Below are 23,565 nucleotides of genomic sequence, written 5' to 3'. Positions count from 1 at the left end.
GTTTCTGCAGAACAGTTAGAATTGAAACTCAAACACACCAGTAGTATTTGTGGGGTTCCATCAACTACTGAACAACAAACACCTGAGCAGGGTTTTGTTAAAATAGTAGAGATACTTTTAAAAAGGTTCAATCTGTAGGGACATAATGAATGCAGAAAAAAGCACATTATTTTTCTCTTTTAGAATTGTTTAGCAGGGGGTGGGCAATGTACCTTATCTAGTACTTTAATTAACTGCTAAATAATAAGGGTGATTTTTAAAGCAGTGCCAACAGAAATACAACATTTTAAGTCTGGCATGTATATTTTCCAGTTTTGATTTGCAGTATCTTCCTATGCATTATTAATGTAATGAAGAAGGATATCTGCAAGTCTGAAACAGCAGAAAGATTGACACTTGTAGCTAACTGGGCTACTGTTACAGAGTTTCCTATTTACACATTACGTCCCAAAGTCTTTCCTGCAAAAGCAACCCAAAAAATTGAGGTTTCTACAAAGTCTTGACCTGTCACTGAAAATATATTCCTCTTTTATTCTCCCTCTCTGCAAAGGATCACTATGCAAAAGGGGAAGAAGAGCTGTAAAACAACTGAGAAAGGCAACACTTGAATTATTTGCCCTGTAGCCACTTTTTGGCAGATGATCAAAACGACAGCAAGTGCTCCTTCAGATGCCTCTAGAGTCCCACCTTCCCTCCCCACTAACAAGCACCCATCTCTCCCTGAGCCAAAAATCTCTTTGAATGGAAGTGCTGCAGTTTGCCATGAAGCCATCATTCTTCATCTGCTCCAAACCCCCAGCATTCCTGATTCAACTCCCTTCTCTCTGGGGAACTAATGAGAAGCATTAAATTTGTGAAGACTATTATGCCGATGTGTCACCGCTTGCACTAGCTGTATCTCACAGAATAATACACTAACTTATCAACACAGTGAAAAGCCAAGAGATGAAAAGTAAGGTCTGAATATGAAATTATTCCTAAGTGTGCATTAATTAAATTGCAGCTCTCAATGTGCATTATAGAATCACTGAAGGTAACATTTCTGTAACTGCCTACAGTATAAAAAGTTAGGTTTCAAGTATAAAAGGAAAACTGTACAGGAAAGTGAACAATATAAATAGCTCATATAGTTTAAGAGAAAGCTTTCACCCTGGGCAGCTGCTAGACAAAAACATCTTGTTTCTGAGTGAGCAATTTAAATTTATGTCCAAATCAAATAATAAGTCACTCCATTCAACAGTGTGAGACTTAACTTCTGAGTCCAGGCTATTAATCAGTATGTCAAAAGAGAAGCTGAGTAATTCAGAGTAATTGTCCTACCCACGATATGGAGCAACTAGAGACCTGGCTGAAGCACTTAACTGTTTCTAAAGCCAACTGTATATTAAGTTTAATACTGAAAAACCTATTTCCATTATCTGTGTTTATTTATGGAATTTATCAGAAATGCAGAGACAGTCTAGAAAACCAGTACAAAAAAACTGCCTTATTTTTCTCCTGTTACAGCAGAGAAAGCAGTTCCCCGTTAATAGCTAAAGCCAACCTGGCACTTGGGCAAAATGCCTACTAGGAAAACAACATGAGGTTGGTTCATTGTGTATATTCTTGTGGTTTTCACTGACTTCTCTTGGAAGGACATCAGATGTAGCTTCCCGGTGGTAATAAGACTATTCATACAACATGCTGCAAACTGCCTGCCATTCTTGTTCCATCAAAGCTCAGGAATGTGTTACAGTGCAAAACACCCAAGAGATACACTGATTGAATTAATTAAAGATTTCATAGAAAAAAAGACTCAGCTGCACTAATCCCTCTCAACTCAGGAACCCCTGCTACAGTTTTAAAGCTGCTGCATCCTCCAAGAGAAGAAATTACCTTTGTCTTCCCTATTGCTTAAAACAAAGCACACAGAGCTAAACATTGGGCAGGGGGGGTGGGAGGAATTCAGGGGCATAAAAAACTCATGCCATTTCTTTTTCAAAATCAGCTTTTTTCGAAGTAATTTTCCAGTAAATTAAGTGTAGGCAAGACTAATGTAAATTACTATATTGTTTTATTCTCCTTGTAGGCTCATATTATTAACCCAGTTCATGTTTTCAGATACCTTTTATAAACTCTTCTTTTTCATCATGGCTCACTGTAACAAAACTTCAGAACCTGAATGCTGTCGTCTTCCTTCAACACATTTCACAAGTGAATACTACACAGCAGGAAATGTGTGCAAGATACAATACAGTAAGTAGCACAGATAGAAAGCACTAGGCTTGAATCAGGAAATAAGACTCACTTGAGAGGGTGTACTTGTTAGCTCCATCTTTTCTTGGGATTTTTCCTTTGCTAGTCGTGCAGCTTCTTTGAATTCCTGAAATTTTTCAGCAAACTGAAGGTACGTATGTTTAAAAAAAAGGAAAAAGAGAAAGGGTAGGCGTGAAGCAGTACATTACATGCAGAACAAAATGCTGTACTTAACATTTTACAAAGTCAAATTCTGTCAGTAGAATGTATCAATTTTTCTCCTTAATAGATACTCATTTAAGTGAGTAACACAGTGATATACCTTTCAGACATGACGTACACTGCTTATATGTGACAAAAACAATAATGGAACCAAGTTTGATCTTTTGCTGATAGTGTTTAAAACCCTCACTTCAGATATGACTAGTAATAGTGACAAGCTGCCCTACACAGCTCCCTTTAGATTCAGGTTTTACTCTCCCTTTGAAAACAAATGTTCTGAAGGTTCTGAAGCCTGCTGTGGTCACTATTAGCCTAGAGCTTTCAATTGGCTTAGTTCTTCCATGACTGAAACAACACTGGCATCTTCCCAAATTTTACCAGCAGTTATAATTTCACTAAGTAACTAGGAAAGAATCATTGGGAATTTTTAGTCAAGTTCATTTCTGGATTGTTCATTGACATCAATCAAGTTAAAGAACAAATTAACTGAACTCAACACTTGCATATACTGAACTCTAAATTCAAGAATTGCACATTGAACTGCCATATGAAGCTTGATTTCTATGCTACATGTACCTCTTCCAGAAAATAGCTAAAGCAGCAATTTAGAAAGACATGCTCCCTTAAACTTGGAGAGATTAAATCAATTTATTAAGAATAGGGCCTAGTTTCTCTGCCTAGAGAAAAATTTGTATTTGTAGATCTCAGCTTGACACTACACTAACTGCTGTAGTAGCCAAGCATTTGTTTTTGTTTCCTACTGGTTTTATATAGGACATCATCTTATTATGATCAGCTTAAGACTGAAATTATTCTGCAAAAGTACTGGAAGCTTCACCATCAGCTTCTAAATCTCTCCAGGAGCAGCACACAAAGAAATTGCTTTGCGCTGCACATATTATTGCACTGTCTTATTGCAACCTTTCTGAACTTAAAGGGGGAGTACAAGAAATATGGGGACAAGCTTTTTAGGAAGGCCTGTAGTGATTGGAAAAGGGGTAATGGCTTTAAACTGAAAAAGGGTAGATTGAGGGTAGATATTAGGAAAAAAAAATTCACAATGAGTGTGGTAAAGTACTGGAATAGGTTGACCAGGTAAGTTGTGGATTCCCCAACCCTGGAAGTGTTCAGGGTCAGGTTGGGCAGGGCTTGGAGCAATCTGGTCCAGCTGAAGATATCCCTGCTCTCTGCAGGGGGGCTGGACTACATGACCTTTGGGGGCCCCTTCTACCCAAACTATTCTCTAGCTCTATGATTGAGAAGGGTTGCAGGCTACCCTTTGTGTGACACAATCTCCTTAACTATCTTCATTCAGAACTTCATTTGCTACACAAGATCTAAAAAATCCCTTGTCTTTAAACTTCTCCTAGCAGGCTATTAGTAGTTGAGGAAATATGATTCTTCTCTGCTTGTATCCTGTGTTTCACCTGCCAAGTTGCTTAAAAGCATATGTTTCCTGACTATAGGAGACAAAAGATACCATCTTGAAAGTCTAATCCAGCATCAAAAAAATGCCACAACACAGCTGGTAAGACTGGCAACAGATCACCAGGACTAGATGATGCTTATTTAAGACTTGCACATAGACCTGATGGGTAACCTAACATTTAAATCAGCTTTAAGACCAGAACATTGGTACACGGAAAACATGAGGCTGAGATTTAGACTAAATGGCTGAAGACGTAATAAGCAGTAAATATGATCTTCTGTATCAGTGGTAGAAATTGTAAAAAATATATGTGATAGACAGATAAATAGATAACATTCTAAGAAAGAGCCAACAAGGTGAGTGTAATGGAAGTTTTCACAGATTTACTATAATTGCTTGAGATAAGTCAGGTGATGGATAGTAGCAATCTCTTGATAAAAATTCCTGAATAACAAATATGAGATCTCATGGTATGAAGAAAAGGTTCTCTGAAGGATCAATATTTTAAGGAAAAGCTGAAAAATTCTGCAGGGAGACTTCAAGAGGCTCTTACAAGTACTTGTCGTGGCACTGTTGCCATTTAGCATACTCTTCAGTTATACGGAATAAATCAGGTCAACTACTTCAAAGGGGTAAGAGAGACTGCAAACCTGAAAAGGAATCAGGCTACTATCAGAAGCGAAGAGTTACATTCTGAATGAGAAAGTTGTACCAGTTTCTCCTGAAACCATTCCTCCTCTTGCAGCAGCAAGAGGGACTCTGTTAGCAAATTCTGACTCTGTGGAAGGAATCCTTCAGGTATCACTGCCTTCCGATGGAAGAATCTTGAGGTGAATTTATGGTCTAGCAATTATAAAAACATTCCAGTGTCTTATCAACCTAGCAGAACACGCAGTTGCTAGTTGAAGAAAGCTCACTGAAAAAAAAAAAAGGAATCAGCAAAAGAAAAACTGGCTTTATCCTGATTCAAACCAGGACACCGCTTGTATAAGAAGTTGATTAGAGTACCATTATTGCTCTATCAGATTCTCTCAACTCCACTAATTCTCAGTCACAGTAACTGTACAGAAAGAGGTTACCACTGTTGCACTCTACCCTACTAATTAGGTAAGGAGAACAAACAAACGTGAACCAAAACAAATTGTCCAAAAGTCAAACATTTACTTTAAGCTAAGCAGAAAATGATCTGAGAATAAACAGTTCATTCTATCTGCTCTGATTATATTTGCTTCATAACCTGTTGAAATCAGTCACAGACTAGACTAAATTTCTCGTGGTTGCAGGCTGACTTTTGACCGCTGGAACCTGAAATACTTCACTGGGGCCCAAAGACACTATTGCAAAACAAATTACATACAGCAGGGCTGTCTGCTTAAGGACTTTGATAAAATCAAATACAGAAGAGAAGTTCCAGAATCAATTTTTAAGGCAACTTCTAGAAGAAATTTGTTTCTGAACAAATTAATTAATACAGTTTATTTGTTAGCCTTATAACTAATATCCAGTAGTATCTTGAGCCCTAAATTAGATTTCATGTTTTAAGAGTGCTGAGTGTACCAAAGAGTGCCCTGGCTAATCTGAGTACAACGCCAGTGCACAGAAGTGAGAATTAGTAACCTGAGAACAGAGACAAGACAAGAAAGCAAATATTGATGTGATTTCTCTAAAGCTACACAGCAGAACCAGGGTTTCTAATTCAGCTTTTCTGATTTCTAGACTAACATATATATACAAACTCTGGTGACTTAGACTGTAATTGAAAGAAAAGTTTCCTTTCTCCCACCAAATACGGTTGTTAATTTTAAAATAACACAAAAAAAGTTTTACCTTTTTAAATTTTAGGAGGAACAACCTGCAATTTCATCTCACATATATATCATTTTGATAATTAAGATATAATACAACAGGAACAATTTGCTAAAAAGGTCCTACAGATTCACCACCATAAACTTCAGAGAAGGTCTGTGACTTGGTATTTTTTGCAACAGATCTGTGTATTCTTCATAAAATCAGCAATCTGAGTAACTGCTAGTCAAACACGTACTTCAGATAAAATACCTCTAGTTTTTCAGATTATTTTTCAACACCAACATGGAGTTTTAAGCCAGGGGCATACTTAAAACTCCAAGACTTCTGTTTCAGAGCACTGAAAGAGTGGCATTTAAACTGTAATTAAGAAGACAGTAAGTACCACATGAGAAGAGCAGGAAAAGAGTCAAGGGTAGGAGTGAAAAAAAACACAAAATATTTTCATCGGCAAGGATAACCTAGTGTTTAAAATCAGGTAAACACAATGTACTAGGTACTTTGCCTCCAAAGAAGCATTCTGTGATTAAAGAAAACAAGGTAGTTTATGAAAGAAGTAAAATAGATTAGCATTTATGCTAAATCCACTGCAATATTAATAAAATTACACATTGGTAAGCGGGTGCCTCTAGGAGATACATACCAATTTAAGTAAGTGACAAGTGTCCAAGTTCATCAAAACAATGACAGGTGCATAAACACACAAGCAATATTAGTGTCATTCACAATTTCCTGAGTATGTGTTTCATCAAAATGAAAGCTATCTGATTATGAAAGAAAGAAATCTTACAACTGTGCCACTTGTCCAAATAAAGTTCTCATTTTAATGGTCTTCCAGCAGCCTATCCTTGGATAGTAACAACTACTTTCTCTAAAGGACTGGTAAGACTTATTTTTTTAACAAGCCAATCCCTATTCCTTATTTAAACATGGACAACATAGTCCTCTTACTGTGCTCGGGATTCCAGAACTTTTGTACACTTGAAAGATTCTCTGCTTAATGTGGAGACATGTTTTTAAACTGAACTGAAATTCCTCATCTGGAGAAAAATTACACGGGCTTGTACAGGTTCCTGAATGAATCCACCAGAGATATTTACATTATAAGGACTAATATAGAGCATTGTTTTGTAAATTATTTTAAAGTAACAACAGTACTAAGCACTGAGTCAAGATACAATGAGCAGGAATCAAGTATCTTAAGCTGCTTGAGTAGCTGAGTAACTACCCCTAGTCATACTTACTTTTGAAAGGTGATGTTCAGATGAAAATCCCAAGCCATAGACTGTATTCGCTCTGCTGTCTGCCCACTGGCCAAACTTCTGAGATGTTTTAGTAAATGTCATGTTGGGGGTGATAGTGCTATTTATTATTGCCTGAAAAAAAGTAATAGTTGTAAAAAAGGAGTTTTGTGATTTTTTTTATTATTTTTTTTTTTTAAGACTACTCATAATTGAAAAAGCCAAGGCTGTAGTTGATTATCTGTGTTCACTGAATGAGACACAGACTGGGAACTAGGGAATAGCTTTCTAATTCAATCACCGCTAAAATTAAATATTTTTGCATACATTCTGTAAAAGAAGCAAAAACGGGGGGGGGGGAGGAAGCACCTGTTTGAAAAAGTCATTTAGTAGTTAGCAAGTCTAAAAAAAGGCTTTTAAAGCACCTGCATAGGCTAGTGAGATCGGCATAGAAGAACTAGCAAAGTCCTTTTCAGTCTCATAAGTGTATTTCTTTGTCCCCTAAGGCAATGCCTCTCAATCTCCACTGTAAGCTTCACTGCTGCACTCCCCTTACTGCTGTTGTGTATGCCATGCTCATTGGAAAACATAATAAAACAAGGAGTACAATTTCTTTTAAAGTTTCCATTTTACAGCGTTTTTCCTTTACACACAGACAAGCCTGCCTAACAGTGACAAGGTCACATACACCAACTATAGAAGAGCTACTCTTATAATAATTTTTCTTCTCTAGTTCTTGATACAAACAGAATGGAAGAAGCACATCCTCCACCATACAACTTCTGCTAAAGTAGACAAAAAATGCAACTATTAGATTATATGCTGGTTCCACTAAAAGCAATTAAAGTCTTACCATTGATTCCAAGAGTACTTCCACCACACTGAAGCTTCTCTAAAATATTTTGAATCTGTGATGTGGAACTGTACAGGTGACTTAAGGTATTGCAGCATGAAGTCTTACACTGACACAAACAGGTTCCACTTAACTAAAAAAAATTAATGTTTAGTACTGTTTTTAACAAGCCAACATGAACAAGAAACACTAGCCACAAAGCTGAAGATGTGTTTATGTGAAGTGAAATGGAGACATGCTTTCTCATCTGTCTGATGCTACTAAAAGTTGCAGTCACATTTGTTAAATAATTCAGAGTCCTTCTCATTAATCACTAGTGCTTTGCAAGATCCATGTGAAAGAGAACATCCTTAAAACTTCCCAGAAAACAGCACACAGTGTGAGCAGAAAAATTCAGCAAGAATCTTTCTTACATGCCAGTTACTGTGCTCCAGTGGTTACTGTCAGTATGTGCCTTACTGCAATTGTCTCACAGTACTGAGCTGCGAATCTCTTGAACATCAGTGTACATGTCTCCTGCTTCCATGAAATGATAACCTCTGCCTTACCCCTAGCAGGTTAAAGCCAGCAATTACTGAAGAATCCCAGAGCAGAAACAAAATCCACAGGGTCCAATCCATCTTCTCTGTAGCAAATAACAAAATCTTCATTTTATTCTTTGAATAGTAGGAACTATACAGGTATGTAGAGAGTAACGGTCTTCTCAGAATGATGACAATGAGAAACTTCAACATCAGAAAGACCAAGTACTGCTCTTCAAAGCCCAAGAACTTCTAGAAGGCAAAATCAGTCTATACTACTTGTGTGAGATGGCCTTCTGGGTGGACATTAAAATTAATAGTTACAGCGTTTACTTAGCACAAGCAGAGATACTGCAGCACAAATTAATTTAACAAAACTGGAATATTCTGCAGTGGCTTTGGCAGATCTACTGTACTAAGTTAAACTAGAAAAGCAAATTTGTATGTAGCTGAGAATATCACACAGGCAGTTCTCTCCAATATCCTTTGCATAAAAATGCAAGTTTTGGCTACTGTTGTGAACAACTCCTGGAAGCTTCTGCAATTCCTGAAAGCTTACTTTTGAACAAACAAGCCTCATCAAGTAAAAGCAGGATTTGCTGTGTGATCAGAGACTGGAGAACCATCTCCAGCACTAACTGTCGACAAAATATGTCTCCTGAGATTTTCATACAGGAAAAACTGGTCAATGAAGTCACTGGTAAGTCAAATATCATACTCCTTGCCTTATACATAAGGTTCAGCGCCTAAATAAGCCAGCAGACTTGCGCTTGCACTGTGGCCTCCAACTGACCTCATAAAAAACAGCAGGACATAAAAAGGACAGAAGAGATAATGTGAGACAGGAATGTAGGCTTCTTGGAAAGGAGGTGTTCTCCTCTTGCATGCTTCGTGTCTTCTTGTGTTGTGTTACTGCTTGGAAGCCCACTTCTGAAATAACCCAGCAGAAGCTCAGAAACAGGGCTGTGCAAGTTCATTTAATGCTCAACCTTTCTTGCTGTGGAAACTGTCAAAAGCAGTATGTTTGAAATCCAATGTCCTGGGGACACTGTAAGAGGGAGTCTTCCTCCCATCTCAAGCTTTAGCTATGTTGTCTAGCTTGCTTAAGCCCTAGATCCATCCACTGCTTGATTAACTTGAACTTACACCACAGACAGAAAAGTGTGTGTATTATGTCATGGACACAACCTCCCCAATGCAGAAGCTGACTCTGAGGACTGGAACCTTATGATCTCCAAGCAACAGACAGGTTTAAAGCCTTCAAGAGTGGCATTTGCTGCAGTGACAGTAACGTATCTGGTTGCAAATTAACTCAGTGAAATGCCATGGAAAAACCAACCAGTTTTTAGCTGAGCCTGATGACTGCTTCAGCTGACCACATGGCCGGCTACAGAGAGAACCCAGAAAAGGCTGTCTGGAACAGAATGGATTATCTGTTTTGACAGCAGTCTGCATTTAGGCTAGATTATAGTGACTACCAAATTGCTTCCTTGCAAGGGAGAAAGGTACAAAGAAAGCTTTTTAAAACATAACTGTATTGAGAAAGAGTTACTGTGATTCCTCCTCTTATTTTCCAGCAGAGAAAATAAAGGAGGTCCCACTCCAGTGGACAGCATTAGTCCAAAGACAGAAAGTTTCTCACTGGAAAGATGACTTCAGACCCCAGTGATACAAAAAAGATCCTTTTCAGTAGATTTACAACCTTCACAAGGAAATAAGTGTTTTCAATCCTCTCTGAATTAAAAGCTTTGGTATGTCAGATCTCTCATGCGCTAAATTAATTATGCTTTTTAAAAAGTGCAGCACTACAGCATGCTACAGACAAAGTCAGTGTCAGCCACTTCTGGAAAATACTAGATATGAATCCTTCATTACCTTCAGCTTAAAAAAAATTAAGGTTTATTTTTTACATTAAAATTTGTAATGAAGCCTGTCTTGTCTACTCAAATAGGTACTGCTTTATCTGCTCTCCTGTATGCCAGATTTCACCAGCATAACAAATGTCAAACATTTCATCAACTTTAAAGAATGTTGTTAGTATAAATGTACAAGAATATCTTAAAAACAGAACAGAGTCAATCTGACAGGCAGACATTTAGCTTTTGAAGAAAACCAATTTTGTTATATTTAGATTTTGCTAGAATAATAAAATAGCTTTTATGTTTTGCTTTCATATTAGGTTAGCTATAAGAAAACAGGGCATGTGTCTTAGCTGTTTGTTTTACTGACTGCAAACCCAAGAGCTGCAAGATATGGAGCAGTGGTCAAATATGATTTTATCATGTGCTAAAACTCATTACAATGCTTGGTCTTTTTTAACTTCTCCAAAAGGAGAACACTGAAGATCTGTCCTTGCAGGCCTTACAACCTGTATTTAGCATTAAACAGGTTATCACTTTAATGCAATTAATTTTTATAACAGACATTAAAATTTAAAGATCACCTATTGCAGTAACACTAACGGGAGATTTGACTCAGAAATGATATATACAAGGCTCATGGCACCTATAGACTGGAAAACTATTATTTTCCTACATCTTCTCTTCTTTTAGATAAGAACAAATGATTAGGGTTTTCCCCCTATCTTGCATCTGTGAAAAAAACTATCAGAGATTTAACTAGTACTGCAGAAACCACATTACTTCGTCTCCTTTCTTTTCTCACTAACCACTAGAGATTAAATAAAAAAGAGTGGGATTCTGGGAATAATCCTAGTGTCTGCAGTGTTACTGGAGAAATAATGGAGGCTTCCTTTCGTTGCCCAGGAGAAAGAAGTACTAAATCACATTCTTCCAAGGAGCTATGAAGTGACTACATAATTAATGAGAACTGAAAGCCTTAGCAACAACTGTTCAATGTTGTCATGTTGTACCGCATAAGAAATTCTATTTTTTAGGATTTCTCTGGATTCCTAGATTGGTAGGAGAAAAAGGCTGCATAAAAAACATTTATTGAAGAGGCCAGAGAAACCAGCCCTGAGTTCTATCAGATTTGCACCAGGATCCTAGCCATAGGCAACAGGGATCCAGATAGTGTACAAGACTATAAAATACAGCCTGTACACTGAATACTTTACAGTTTTACAACATTTTCTGGAGTCAAGCTAGAGAAATATGCACAATTTTGTGTACAAGGTATTTTAAGAGAAGACCGTACCTTCAGAAAACATTACACAGATTGCACTAAAAATGAGTGGAACTTGCTTCTCTAGGACCTATCTCAGCTGAATCCAGCTTATAGACCCATTAATATGGAATAAGAAAAAAACTGCTCTCTTTCCAAATACACCAAAGACCCCGACAAGCAAATTCAAGTGGGAATCTGCAATGTGCGATAGCATCTCCCAGAGGTGAGTGAAGATCAAGCCTTAAAAATGCCCTTTTGTTTTCAAGAAGAAAGATTTAACTTTCAGAAAATCAGTAGAGTTAAGTTTTATCCAGGAATCCTACTGAAACCCACTGACCTACAGAGTGCAGGACAGAAACAGCATTATCACTCAAACCTTAAGTATATCTCTGTCAAAATTTTCTTACTGCAGTGTAAGTGAACCTTTGTGTGAATCGCTATCTCTTACTGATTTAACTGCTCAGCACCTGAGTCACTGGAACTGAGCAGCCACATATAAGTCATTCTCTCCTCCATACAAGCCCACGGGGTGCTGAAAATACCACCAGCCCCATGGTACACAGTAAAACCTTGTCGGATCCGTTCCCTCCAAGGCAGAGGCGTAACAGCTGCAAAACCAGTGTGGTCTGAGAAATGTTTTTGGCCACTGGAAGCATGTGTTTTTAAGAAATTTTCAAGGTAAAATTTGTTTTAAAACAAAACAAACAAACAAAAAAGCCAAGAAAAAAAACCCAAACAGAAAAATAAACAAACAAAAAAACCCACACCAAAAAAAACCCAACAAAATAATCTTTATTCAGCTTCATTTCAAAACATCTGTCTGACCAAACAATATTAGGCACTGCAAGCTCAGATGCCAGTAGTGTTACTGACAACTGACATATAGCAGAAACACTATGTAGATGCACTCCAAATTTTAAGAATGCCTTATTTTTATATTTAGCCCTTCATATATACTATATTGTATACTTGCAGACACATTAAAAAATATGGGGCTTTACTTAAATATTAAAAAAATCTCTGGGAATTATGCTGAAAATGTCCTTAAAATTCTTCCATAGGTCTCCCTGCTATTTACCAGTTTATGTATCAGTCTTGTTATGCCTAAAACAATGGTTCTTTTTAAATCATTACTGGGATCTTAGCTCTTAGACATCCAACACATTGATGAAAATATTATTAGGATTGTAGCAACCATAGTGAGAGTAAATAAAAGTGGTAGATTGCATTATCGATATACTTTGCAAATAGTACTGCAAATGTAAAGGAAATGGTTAAGTAGACAAAAGAACAAATAAACAGATTAACAACCACTTGATAATTTAACTCAGTGGCTACTTTGCAGGAGATGCAACTTTGGACAAAAGCAGAGGAACCCCAGTGGATAGCAGAATAAGGATTTTATAAACTGTACAGATCAGTTGAGGTGCTACAGATTACAGCATCTGGTTCCAATCCTAAAGCCTTTACAGTCACAGAAGAAGTTATTTAAATTATTTGACAGAACTAAAAGAATAATCTAAAGGAATGCTAGGAAGGGAAGAAACAAAGCATGACTTACACTTGGAAAAATTTTGGTAGCCTTTGATACAAATCTTAATCACTTGAAGTCGTGTAATAATGGGAACTATTTCTATATACTGCTTTACGATATAAATTATCCTTCCTCAATTAGAATAGCAATACTCTGGATAATAAACAAAAACAAACAAACACACACACAAAACCAAAACAAAAAACACCAGAAAAAAAACAACGCAGGGTATTTATTTTATATTTCAGCTTTCTACACATTGCCACAAAAAACTGCTGTGCCATGAGTATTTCAGTTCCAATTATCGTGAACTGATGCATCTCCAGAAGTTGCAAATTAAAGTCTCTTGAAAGGATTACAATTTTTTTATTACACTTTGTACACCTTTAATGTCCTTATTGCAGTTTTCTGTTATGTTGTTTGTACAGTATTGTTTTCATACCCATTTGGGGTAGAAGCTAAACAACAGCAAAGCATTTTCTCCATGTCAAATTTGTTTCTTCCACTAGGTTTCTTACAACAGCAGCTCAACAAATTATCCTTACAAATAAAAAATAAAAAAAAGAAAAAAGCACAAAAAACCAACCCCAAACCAAATGAGTTTTGATAACAACTTACTATCAAGAGTTTTATTAGAAGAGAACCCTCACATTCTCTACAGCAAAATTGGAAGATTATGTAATGAAGGATTTACTAAGTGATTACGGGCACTGAACAGATGTCCTTCATAATGCAGAAGCCAATGATCTTGATAGACCATTGAATGTAGAGATAAAAACAGGTTATTGCAACCCTATTTGTACTTTTTTGTGCATCTCACAGGGAATATCTTTGTAGTTTTTTCACAATATTACCTATATAACAGGTCATCACTTAAATTCAGCAATAGACTTATAAAAAAAATGAACACATGGAAAATACATTTTTTAATAAACACTTAAAATATGTAATAAAGCCCTTAAGACATGTAATGAAGCCATGTTATCATTTTAACATGACAGTAATCTGTTACTCAGATAATGACAAAAGCATCTGAGAAGATAGACAAAGGACATCAGACTAGAAAATAAATACAAAAATTGAAAAAGCAAGCAAGTTCTCTGACTTAAAACTTACCTTTGAGCCATCCAAACTGATTATCCTGTAGACATTTCTTGTGCTGTCATAGAAGTAGGACACAGTAACAGCATGCTTGCTGGTGGGAACCCAGTTCTTCTTAGTGTTTGGGTCAATCTGGAAGACGTGAGCTCGGGTGCTAAAGATGGGTTGTTCTCTAAGGATAGAGAGTAAATTTGCTAATCTGATTTGCTCATAATATCATTGTGCACAAGTTGTCTAACAGTTGTGCCCACCAGGATGTACACATTTAACTTTGCATGATAAATCTTTCCCCAGAACTTCTGTATGTGCTGCTGCACAGAGTAGATAAATTCACTAATATACATATGCAAGCAAAATGCAAGTCTTCTAAGGCAAAAATCAGAACCTAGCTGTAGAGTCAGATAAAGGCAGACATCCCTAATATAGATTCGGCCCTGTCCCATCGTCTCCCTATCCCTCACCCTCCGTCTATCCCTTCAAACTAACTGGCATAACACATGTGTAACTTCATCTCATTACACTGCACACTACAGAATGTCTATGACTTCAGACCTCCATCTTCTCAAATTAATACTCTGATTATTCTAATCAATTTTATGCCATAATCTGAAACTGAACCAGCTGATTCAATGCAATTACCCCAAACCAAACATTAATTAGACCAGGAATATATGCTGTGAAACCCTTCATCTTTGGAGCCTCACACTTGAACATTTTCATAGCAATATTAAATATATGTAACGTACATGGTTCAAAGCTACTGTTTAGCAAATGATATGATATATATGGAAAAAAACCCCTACATTAGAATTTACAACTTACTTTCCCCATGATCATTACCAGGACACATAGTATTGCACAGAAACCTACAAATATTTTAGTATTACTGAGAAGATTGTCAGTTTGAATTTAGCTACCTTTTAGTGACAAATAGATTGCTGTATCTTTCAGTGAATGTTGCCATCAAATCCCAAAGATACTAAGTACCAGAACTTCAAGTTTGATTTAATGTTTTAGGTTTTCTCCCATTTCCAGGATGTGAAGAAACATATCCTTTGTCCCTTTTAGGAGGTAAGTTTTTAATATCGTTTTATGCCAAAAATAAAAGCAAAATTAAAAATTGGGATTTGGGCTACTCATAGTTAAAGGGTTTTAATCTGGCCTTGTTCCAAAGAGGTACATATGAACTCTTGGAGATATCTCTACTGCTTGGCAGCAAGAGCAGCTGAAACCAACATTCTTTCAGATTTTTATTATTCAGTTGGGAGTTAAGGCTCCTCAAAGCTCATCTGCCAGAAGATGTGGTGTTCTGATATTGGATATTGGAAGAAGTGACAGAAAAGACACAGAACAGATCGAAGACAGCAAAACAGATAGTTTCAGTGGCTGCCAAAGAAGAAAGAAGGCAGGCCAGGGGGATCAAAGCACAAGCTAGTCCTCCATACAAATGTCACTGTACCCTCAGCAACAGCTCATCTTTGCCTTCTAAATCACCAAGCTATAGGAGGCTGGGCGGCTGCTTTCCTCATCCCAGTCACTTGTAGAGCAAAGGCTATGCAAAGGTGACTCTTTCAGAGCCCTTTTATTTAACAGAATCTTTACACTAATTCTCACCACTGTTTTGAGTATCTACAATGACTTCTTCCATCACACTTAAACTTTAGTTCTTGTATTCAGTATCAGATACTTTTTGCCTTTACCTCTCAATTTAGCACATCCAAATGCAATGTGATGCATAATACTATGGTGCAACCAACTATTTAGCTCTGGAGAGTTAAAGAGCCCAACAAAAATCTTAGAAGCCTGACAATTACTTGTAGGAAGACTGACACTGAAAGGAGAAAATAAAGGCTCTGATCATAGTAACTAAAGATGGAAGAGCTGACTCTGTGTGTGATTAATGAAACCACAATTGACCAGCACAGATACTGAATTCTGTCACAGTACAGTATATGACTGTTACTTACAACACACCATGGATTATGATTTTAATACACAAAAGGTAGTAGAAAACTGTATGTCTAAAGCAAGTGAGAGTGTCAGTAAAAGTCTGATTGTTCAGCCCCAAGTTGCTACTCTCCCGTACTGTTAGCACAAAAATCTTCCCCAACTAAATATCCTCAAGTTGTTTGATGAGGTGGCCTGCATGTTCCTGCTGATTGCTCAGCAGCATTGCCCAAAGATAAACCAGAGCACTTTGCAGGGCAGGTGTGTGTGTCTAGCACAGACATTACAATTAGGTATGGAAGTGAATAATTGAAGCATACTTACAGTTTCTACATCATGTCTGATAAAACTAGAGTTACAGTATTTTCTCTCCATGTTTTAGGTGAAACTACAGCTTTGCTGAATGGCAAGCTGTCTACTTTCTACAGAAAGAACATGGCTCCATTAAACTAGTTGGGTAAAAAATGATTTTGCCAGATTACTGAGGTAATTAGGACTTTTTTCTGACAAAGACACTAAACTTCAGATGCCTCTAGAACGTGACCAACACTCTGACACTCGATGATGAACACTTATGATTATTTCTTCAAACAAATGGGAGCTATGCACCTTATGTCTACATGACTGAGTGTGTTACAGAATCTGTCACTGATATGCCACTGAAGTCCTTTGAAGCTGCTGTAAAATTAGGTCACCTGTACTTTTCTGTAGCAACAAACTACAGAGCTACTTATATTTTATATTTGCTAAAACATTCAGAAACAAATAAAGGTAATATACATAACATACAACGATTTGTAACCTCAGACAATCAATCTTTACAAAAAGAAACTAACAAGAACACTACAGTAATATAGTTTAGAAATGCCCACTCAGGCATGGCAGAAACACTGCCCAGGGAGGTTGCGGAAACCCCCTCCCAGGAGGTTTTGGAAACCCCCTCCCAGGAGGTTTTTAAGGTCAGGCTGGACAAGGCTTTGTGTGAGTTCTGAGCCTCTACAATACTTGCCTTCCAAGGCAGTTTCTCCCCTTATCAGACAACAAGAGTCCTGGCATGATCTCTCACACATTTGCTAATTACCATCAGGTTTGGGATAGAACAAAAACCTTTCTGCTTTTTTCAAAAGCATGACTACAGCTTTCCCTTAATGCCTTCCTACAGTCTTAAAAATACCATCCCTAGCTTGTTTTTGAAGCTGTAGAAATCTTTTGTTATTCTAAGCAGCTTGAGGAGTGAACCCTGAAAAGAAATGAGGAGAGGCATTAAAAGTGCAGCTACAGTAAAAAATTAATCTGTCAGCTATGGCATCCAGTCACAGCCAATTGCATGGCTTCTTGGGAGTCTGAGTCAACAAGCTCTGCAAACACAACTCAAAGCAACTGAAAAACACAAACCTTCCTTATTCCTAAAAATGTTCTGAAGTCTGATAAATGTTGTATGTGGTAGAATGTGGGATGTTACTTCATAATACGGGCTTCTTGTTATATGAAACTGTTCTGAAATAAAATCTTTCTGGACAGAAAATGACTGACAACTGCCATCTTGAATTAACATTACAAAGTACTTGAACAAAACATACCCAGCACACTTATGAAATTACTAAGTCCTCAGATTTTGCTTTCTATATTACATGCATACAATAACAACTTTCATGTCTCAAAACAAGCTTTGAGACACTAAAAAAAATGCAAGCTACAACTCAGCAACCAGATCGAAATCTCTCCCACACCATCAGCAACTTATCTAGTGCTACACTTACTCCTTAGACCTGCTTTTGCTGTTAGATTTTGGGTACTGTTTTGTTCCCATTTAACAATCAGCTTTTAGTATTGGATCTTTAACCACTTCTGAGTTAGCATGCCACCACAAGTACTACTAGCAATTTTTCAGGTTTTAATGGATAAAAATTATATAAAACCTTTAATTAAACCAATTTAGTTAGGTAAAAATAATTTACCTTTGCCAGAAACATCATTACATACTGTAAGTTAGATTTTCAAGGATCTGAAGTTTTGACCGACTAAATGTTTCAGCTTGAAATCAGATATCACACTGGACATAAGACACCAGAAGTCAGAAAAAAATAATTTAGGAATCTGCTCATATTTACATTTCTATAGAATTAGTGTTTTGCCATGGGTGATCAGGAGATAAGGCCCTGCTGACAGGCCACAAGACAGCTGCCAGGGCTGCTGGCTTAATCAGCTTGCCCAGCTCAAACACTTTGCTTTTCCAAGGCTAAGTTGCAGCCTATGCTTTTAACACTTACTTCTATAAATCAACAATAGACATTTTGATGCCCACTCTTGCCCATTTTTGAGGTTTAAATCCCAGCCTGTAAACTCTGCCTCTTCCCCTCTGCATTTGCCCACTGTACAGCATCTATGCTTTTTCAACCATGTTCTTTGCTCATTAGCTCCATCTGAAACCTGAACAAAGAAGTTTCAAAGACGGCAGAAATACAGAACGTGATTTGATGTCAATTAACTTTAGAAGACAATGGGGCAAACCCCCCACTGAACCAATGAAATAGCTTCTAATATTGAGGGGTATATAATTAAACAAAACCATTGCTGTACCCACTTCTTAAACTGCACTGCACTAACATTACACGAACTGAGTCATAGCTGGTTTTAGAACTCAAATTGACTTAGCAGCTTTAGTCCAGTGAATGGGAAATCACAACATGCTCTAAGATTCTGTACAAGTTGTAAAAGCTGTTGGCTACTAGACATGATTCTGTGACGGGTTTATATAGAAGTCCCTGGAAGGCTCCAGAGCACTGATATTACTTACAGTGAGGGCAGGCAATCAGAAGTAACAGAAATACCACAGTACCCATTACCAGGGGAAATGTGACAGGGAACTACATATTAATCCAATTTTACACCTGCATCACTTTGTATCATCCTAACAAGACACTGCATCACACAGTTTCACACTGCTCATTCAATAAGGTGCTGATTATTATTATGGCAACCCCTTTTCCTCTTCTTTACCAAGTTTTGTTGGTTTTCTGTTTGTTTATTGTTGTTGTTGTTGTTGTTTTAAGTCCCTGGACAAATAGCAGAATTAATAAAAACTGGTCTAACAAAAGGAAACTTCCACCTGAAACCTTCCTGCATTTTGGGGTAGAACATCTGACCCAAGGGATTCCTTCGTGACTATTAGGAGTTGAACCCTTGCACTCTCATCAAGCACTCTTTTCAACCCAGCTCCTTCTTTTCATAACATTCTCAGAAATCTAGTATCTTTGAAATGTCAATGTCCCTATAAAGACTAATTGACATTTGAGAGCTATTCAGGCAGGAGGGGGAACAGCTGTACTAAAGAATTTCCTCCAAATGTCTAATCAAAATCTCCCCTCTTTCAGTTTTGATCCATTACCTCTTGTCCTCTCACTATGAACCCTTGTAAAAAGCCCCTCCCCAGCTTTCCTGTAGCCCCTTCAGGCACTGGAAGGTGCTATAAGGTCCCCCCAGAGCCTTCTCTTTTCCAGGCTGAACAGCCCCAACTCTCTCAGCCTGTTCTTGTAGGAGAGGTGTTCCAGCCCTCAGATCATCTTCGTGGCCCTTCTCTGGATGTTCTCCATGAGCTCCATGTCCCTCTTTTGTTGTGAGCTCCAGAATTGGGCACAGTACTCCAGGTGTGGTCTCACAAGAGCTGAGTTAAAGGGGAGAATTACCTCCCTTGACCTGCTGAAGTCAGCGATTACTGACTTTCATTAGGAGAAAAACTGTCTACTTATGAATATTTGTATCAATGAAAGAAGTTTCTGTATGATACAGGAAGTAAGTCAGGAAAGCAAGCAACTTCAAAATGTAGGGCAGAAAACATTTCTGAAATCAACTCCTTCTGATAATATTTTGTCACATCCACTGATGTGGATGGCAGCTTTATGAGCTGTAAAATAATCAATCCAGGAAAAAAAACACAACCAGAATCACTCTGTGTATGCCAATCACAACTAAATGCTCAGGAAGCCCATACATGAGACCTTCCGGAGGAGGAAGGGAGAGAAGAAAGGCAGAGTAGTGTTGTACAAACAGGCACTGTAAGACAACTGTAGACAACACTTAAAATTTATAGTCATAATATAAAATTACAAGAGCTGGGATTACCATACCTTGCGAAATAAGGCTCTTGGTATTAAACAAAACAACAACCAAAAAAAACAACCCAGAAATGTATTTCTGAATTGCAGTGAGAAAATCCATTTAAATTCATTCCTCTTCTGTCTGAACTTCCTAGTCATCAGAGGCCAGTGAAGTATAGTAATAATTGGTAAATTTTAGTATAGTAAAGAGCTTCTTCCACAGCACAGATTTAAAATTAACTGTAGTACAGCACAGAGATCTCAGCCTCACAAATTTAGTAACATCAACCACACAAAAGATGGCAGAGTTGCAAAGTATAGGACAAATCAGTGACCAGGTTCCCACTCTCCACAGAGGATGAAAAACAAGTCAGGCACAATGGGCTTACTGTTGAGACAGTGGTGGTAGCAGGACAGGACACTGGTGACAGACCCAGGCACAGGAGAATGGAGTAAGTCTTAGACCAGGACCAAAGTGACTCGGCTTTGCTCTTTCAGACCTACCACTTGCCTCACTGCAAGTTATTAATCCGACCTGAACAACTCTTCTGTGACACCCTCCCTCTTAGAAAATACACTTTCCCTATCTATTATTCCTAACTATTTCACTGGCACTTCCACTCAGGCATCTCACTGACTCTGAAAACCTTCAAAACATCAGAAACAGCTTTGTCTCTGATACCCTCTTTTGTCCTGCCTGCCATTATGGCCTTAACATCACATTTTGACATGCTCTGGTCAGTGCTTTTACATACACACATAGGTATATCCATCTCAAAGACAGTACACAGTGTGTTAATAATGAGGTCAGTCACTCATTTTGTAAGCATACTTTGAGCACATCAAGCAAATCAAGTCTGCTCTCAATATCTTGCATTAAGAACAACCCCCTCACAGCCCTCCTTGCCCCTCATGGTATCATACAGCACAGAAAATGCAAAAGCACTCAGAAGCCAAGAATTGTCTTCTGTCTCATCCCATCTTCACATGCCTAACATAAGGTAGGAAAGGCTTTAACATATTAGCTTACATTTTATTAGGTAAATGGAATAAATTGTTGTTCTAAGTCAGTGTTAATCTCACTGTATGACAGATGGGTTTAATTTTTACTTAATTTCCAAGGCAAATCTGAGATATCAGTAGAGGAGACTTAAGTGAATTCTCTATTTGCATTACTATTTCTCAGAATACAGTGGAAACCTGAATGACAGTGTCTGCTCATTTTCCTTCAAACAAGCTATGGATCATACTCATCCATGATACAGTGAAATCAGACAGGTCTTACTAAATAGGCTCAATGTCCAGATCAACAGAAAAACTCATGTTTTACTTTCTCGCAAGTTGAAGAAAGCAAAAACTTGAAACATGAAAATTTACGTACATTCTTCAGAGAAAAAAACAGGATGTAACACACAGGATCCTGCAGTAAAATGTGGCTTACTTAGATTTAAGTCACAATTACACCAGTAGCTCAGGCATTTCATCCTGCTATCTAAGTAGTATTTCACTACTTGCTTTTCCTTGCCATGCTAAACCTATGCTAGAAATCCGCCTACCAACAGCAAGAACAGCTCACAGTCCATCCCTTCTGTTTTCTGGGGTTCCCAAGACGGTAAAAGCTTTCCTGCTGAGCTCTAACAAGGAGGATCATCATGCCCCCAAAGCCCTGATCTAAACAGAACACACTGTATTTGCCAGTTAAGAGGCACATTCCTATATCTGGAATAAAAGAAACAATAATTTAAATCAAGGTTTATATTCTAGAGCAAGGAAAAAATTTTTAAAAAATTTAAAATTTTGGTATGTTGGGGAACATGGAGCTGCTTGTGCTACGGAGTTTAAAAGGTACCTCAAAGACATGTACAGTGTAATATTGACCTGAGTTTTTAAAAAAGGAAGAAAAAATAGATTAACATTGGATTTTGTTTCTACTTCAGCAATTCTGTGGGTTTTTAAGAAATGCCTGTTCGCCAAAGCCCCCAGCTATCAGATGTTGCTGAAGCTCTGCAGGTAGGCAACTTGTCAAAGCATTACAGGAAACTTCCACACCAGTAATGAATTACTGACTATGAAAGCTCCTCCAATAGCTGCATGTAGGTCCATCTCTATATAGTTTTCCTTCTTTGTCCTTTCAGCCAACCTTCAAAAACTCATTTTCATACCATGAATCAAGTGAGAGTTTTGGGAATCAGATGAGATAACCAAAGTTGTATTACTAAGAACAAGTACTCAGCTTTATCTTCAGGCAATTCACTTCAATTTATTAGTTATTTCCAGGGACAAATGTAACTTCAGATTTTGTCTGTGTACCTAAGTGATTATTTCTCTAAATTGTGCAAGTAAGCTGACAAAGATATCTCTGAATTAACTTTTACCTTAAATTTGTTTTAAAATTACAATATTAGAGAGAACTAATTGCCAGCTTTTAATAACTTAGGAGCAACTAAACTAATGTTAGGTTGAATTTTAGGATAGATATTTCCCTATGGTGAATATACTAGGTCGTCTATATGGTAGGAAAAATTGATCCAAAGTTGTATTTTATTTCTGAATTTTGCTCCCTCCAAAAATTCCTGTCATGGAAGTAAAAAAAGAGTTCTTCTATCTTTATGATTAGACAATTAAGTTTAAGATGTATAGCTAGTTTCCATATCTAGTTACTTTTAAGTGTTCACCAGAAGTGAACAGAGGAGCAACAACAACTCCTGGTTCTTTTCCATGAACAAAGACCCCCAGAAAGCTAATGAGGCATTTTTGAAAGTAGTCTAGATGTTGACATTCCTGAAACAGCCCTGCAACAGTCAACTAAGCTAAACTGCATCTGGAATAAGAAATGGGCAGAAAACTATCTAAAAATATTCATTTCTCTCCATTCTACAGTAGGGAAAAGCAACTGCCACACTTGCAACACCAACAGAAATGAGAGGAATGAAGCCTACGAGGCACAACGTATCGGAGGAAGAAATAACATTACTCATACCTGTTAGGAAAAAAAGTTTAGAGAGGTCCAAAAGCAACTGATCATCTTTTTAATTACCCTAGTTCCTAGATAATGTTTGTACAGAGGCAATCTTTCTTTTGCAACCTACATCTAGAATCTCGCATGCAATGGAGCTGTGTGGCAGATTACTCTTAAAAAACTCATGCAAATGTTTTAAGGGAGAACATAACTCAGCCTAACTGTTTGGCTTGAACTTCTACCATTACTTAGCACAGCACTTTCGCACACAGTCATACACCAAGTTAGTTACAGTTTCCTGCCCACTCCACCACCAGTTTTCTTGAGAATAAACAGGTATTTTGTAAACATCGTCCTTAGGGACAGTATCTATAGTATTCAGAAGCACATCAAAACCTACAGATTAAAAGAAAAAAAGAAGGAGGGGAAGCCTGTATATCAGCAGAAGCACAGCTCTCCAAATACAGACAGGGAGAGGACAAGAGCACAAAGTT

General features: G+C 37.5%; 1 protein-coding gene across 4 annotated transcripts in view; it reads right to left on the bottom strand.

Annotated features, from left to right (window-relative positions):
* HOMER1 (homer scaffold protein 1) overlaps positions 1-23,565 on the bottom strand; it is a 123,429-nt gene that overhangs the window by 87,488 nt on the left and 12,376 nt on the right. For 3 of the 4 annotated variants that reach the window (XM_051643629.1, XM_051643631.1, XM_051643628.1), the window contains exons 2-4: positions 14,084-14,240; positions 6,937-7,068; positions 2,288-2,380 (exon numbers count right to left, since the gene is read on the bottom strand). In XM_051643629.1, the coding sequence (XP_051499589.1) occupies positions 2,288-2,380; positions 6,937-7,068; positions 14,084-14,240 (382 nt within the window). The remainder of the gene's footprint in view (positions 1-2,287; positions 2,381-6,936; positions 7,069-14,083; positions 14,241-23,565) is intronic. The other variant, XM_051643630.1, reaches the window with a different exon arrangement.

The sequence above is a fragment of the Apus apus genome, chromosome Z (assembly GCF_020740795.1).
Source record: "Apus apus isolate bApuApu2 chromosome Z, bApuApu2.pri.cur, whole genome shotgun sequence".
Taxonomy (NCBI): Eukaryota; Metazoa; Chordata; class Aves; order Apodiformes; family Apodidae; genus Apus; species Apus apus.
Note: the sequence above shows the minus strand (reverse complement) of the source record. Positions and strands in the feature narration are given on the sequence as shown.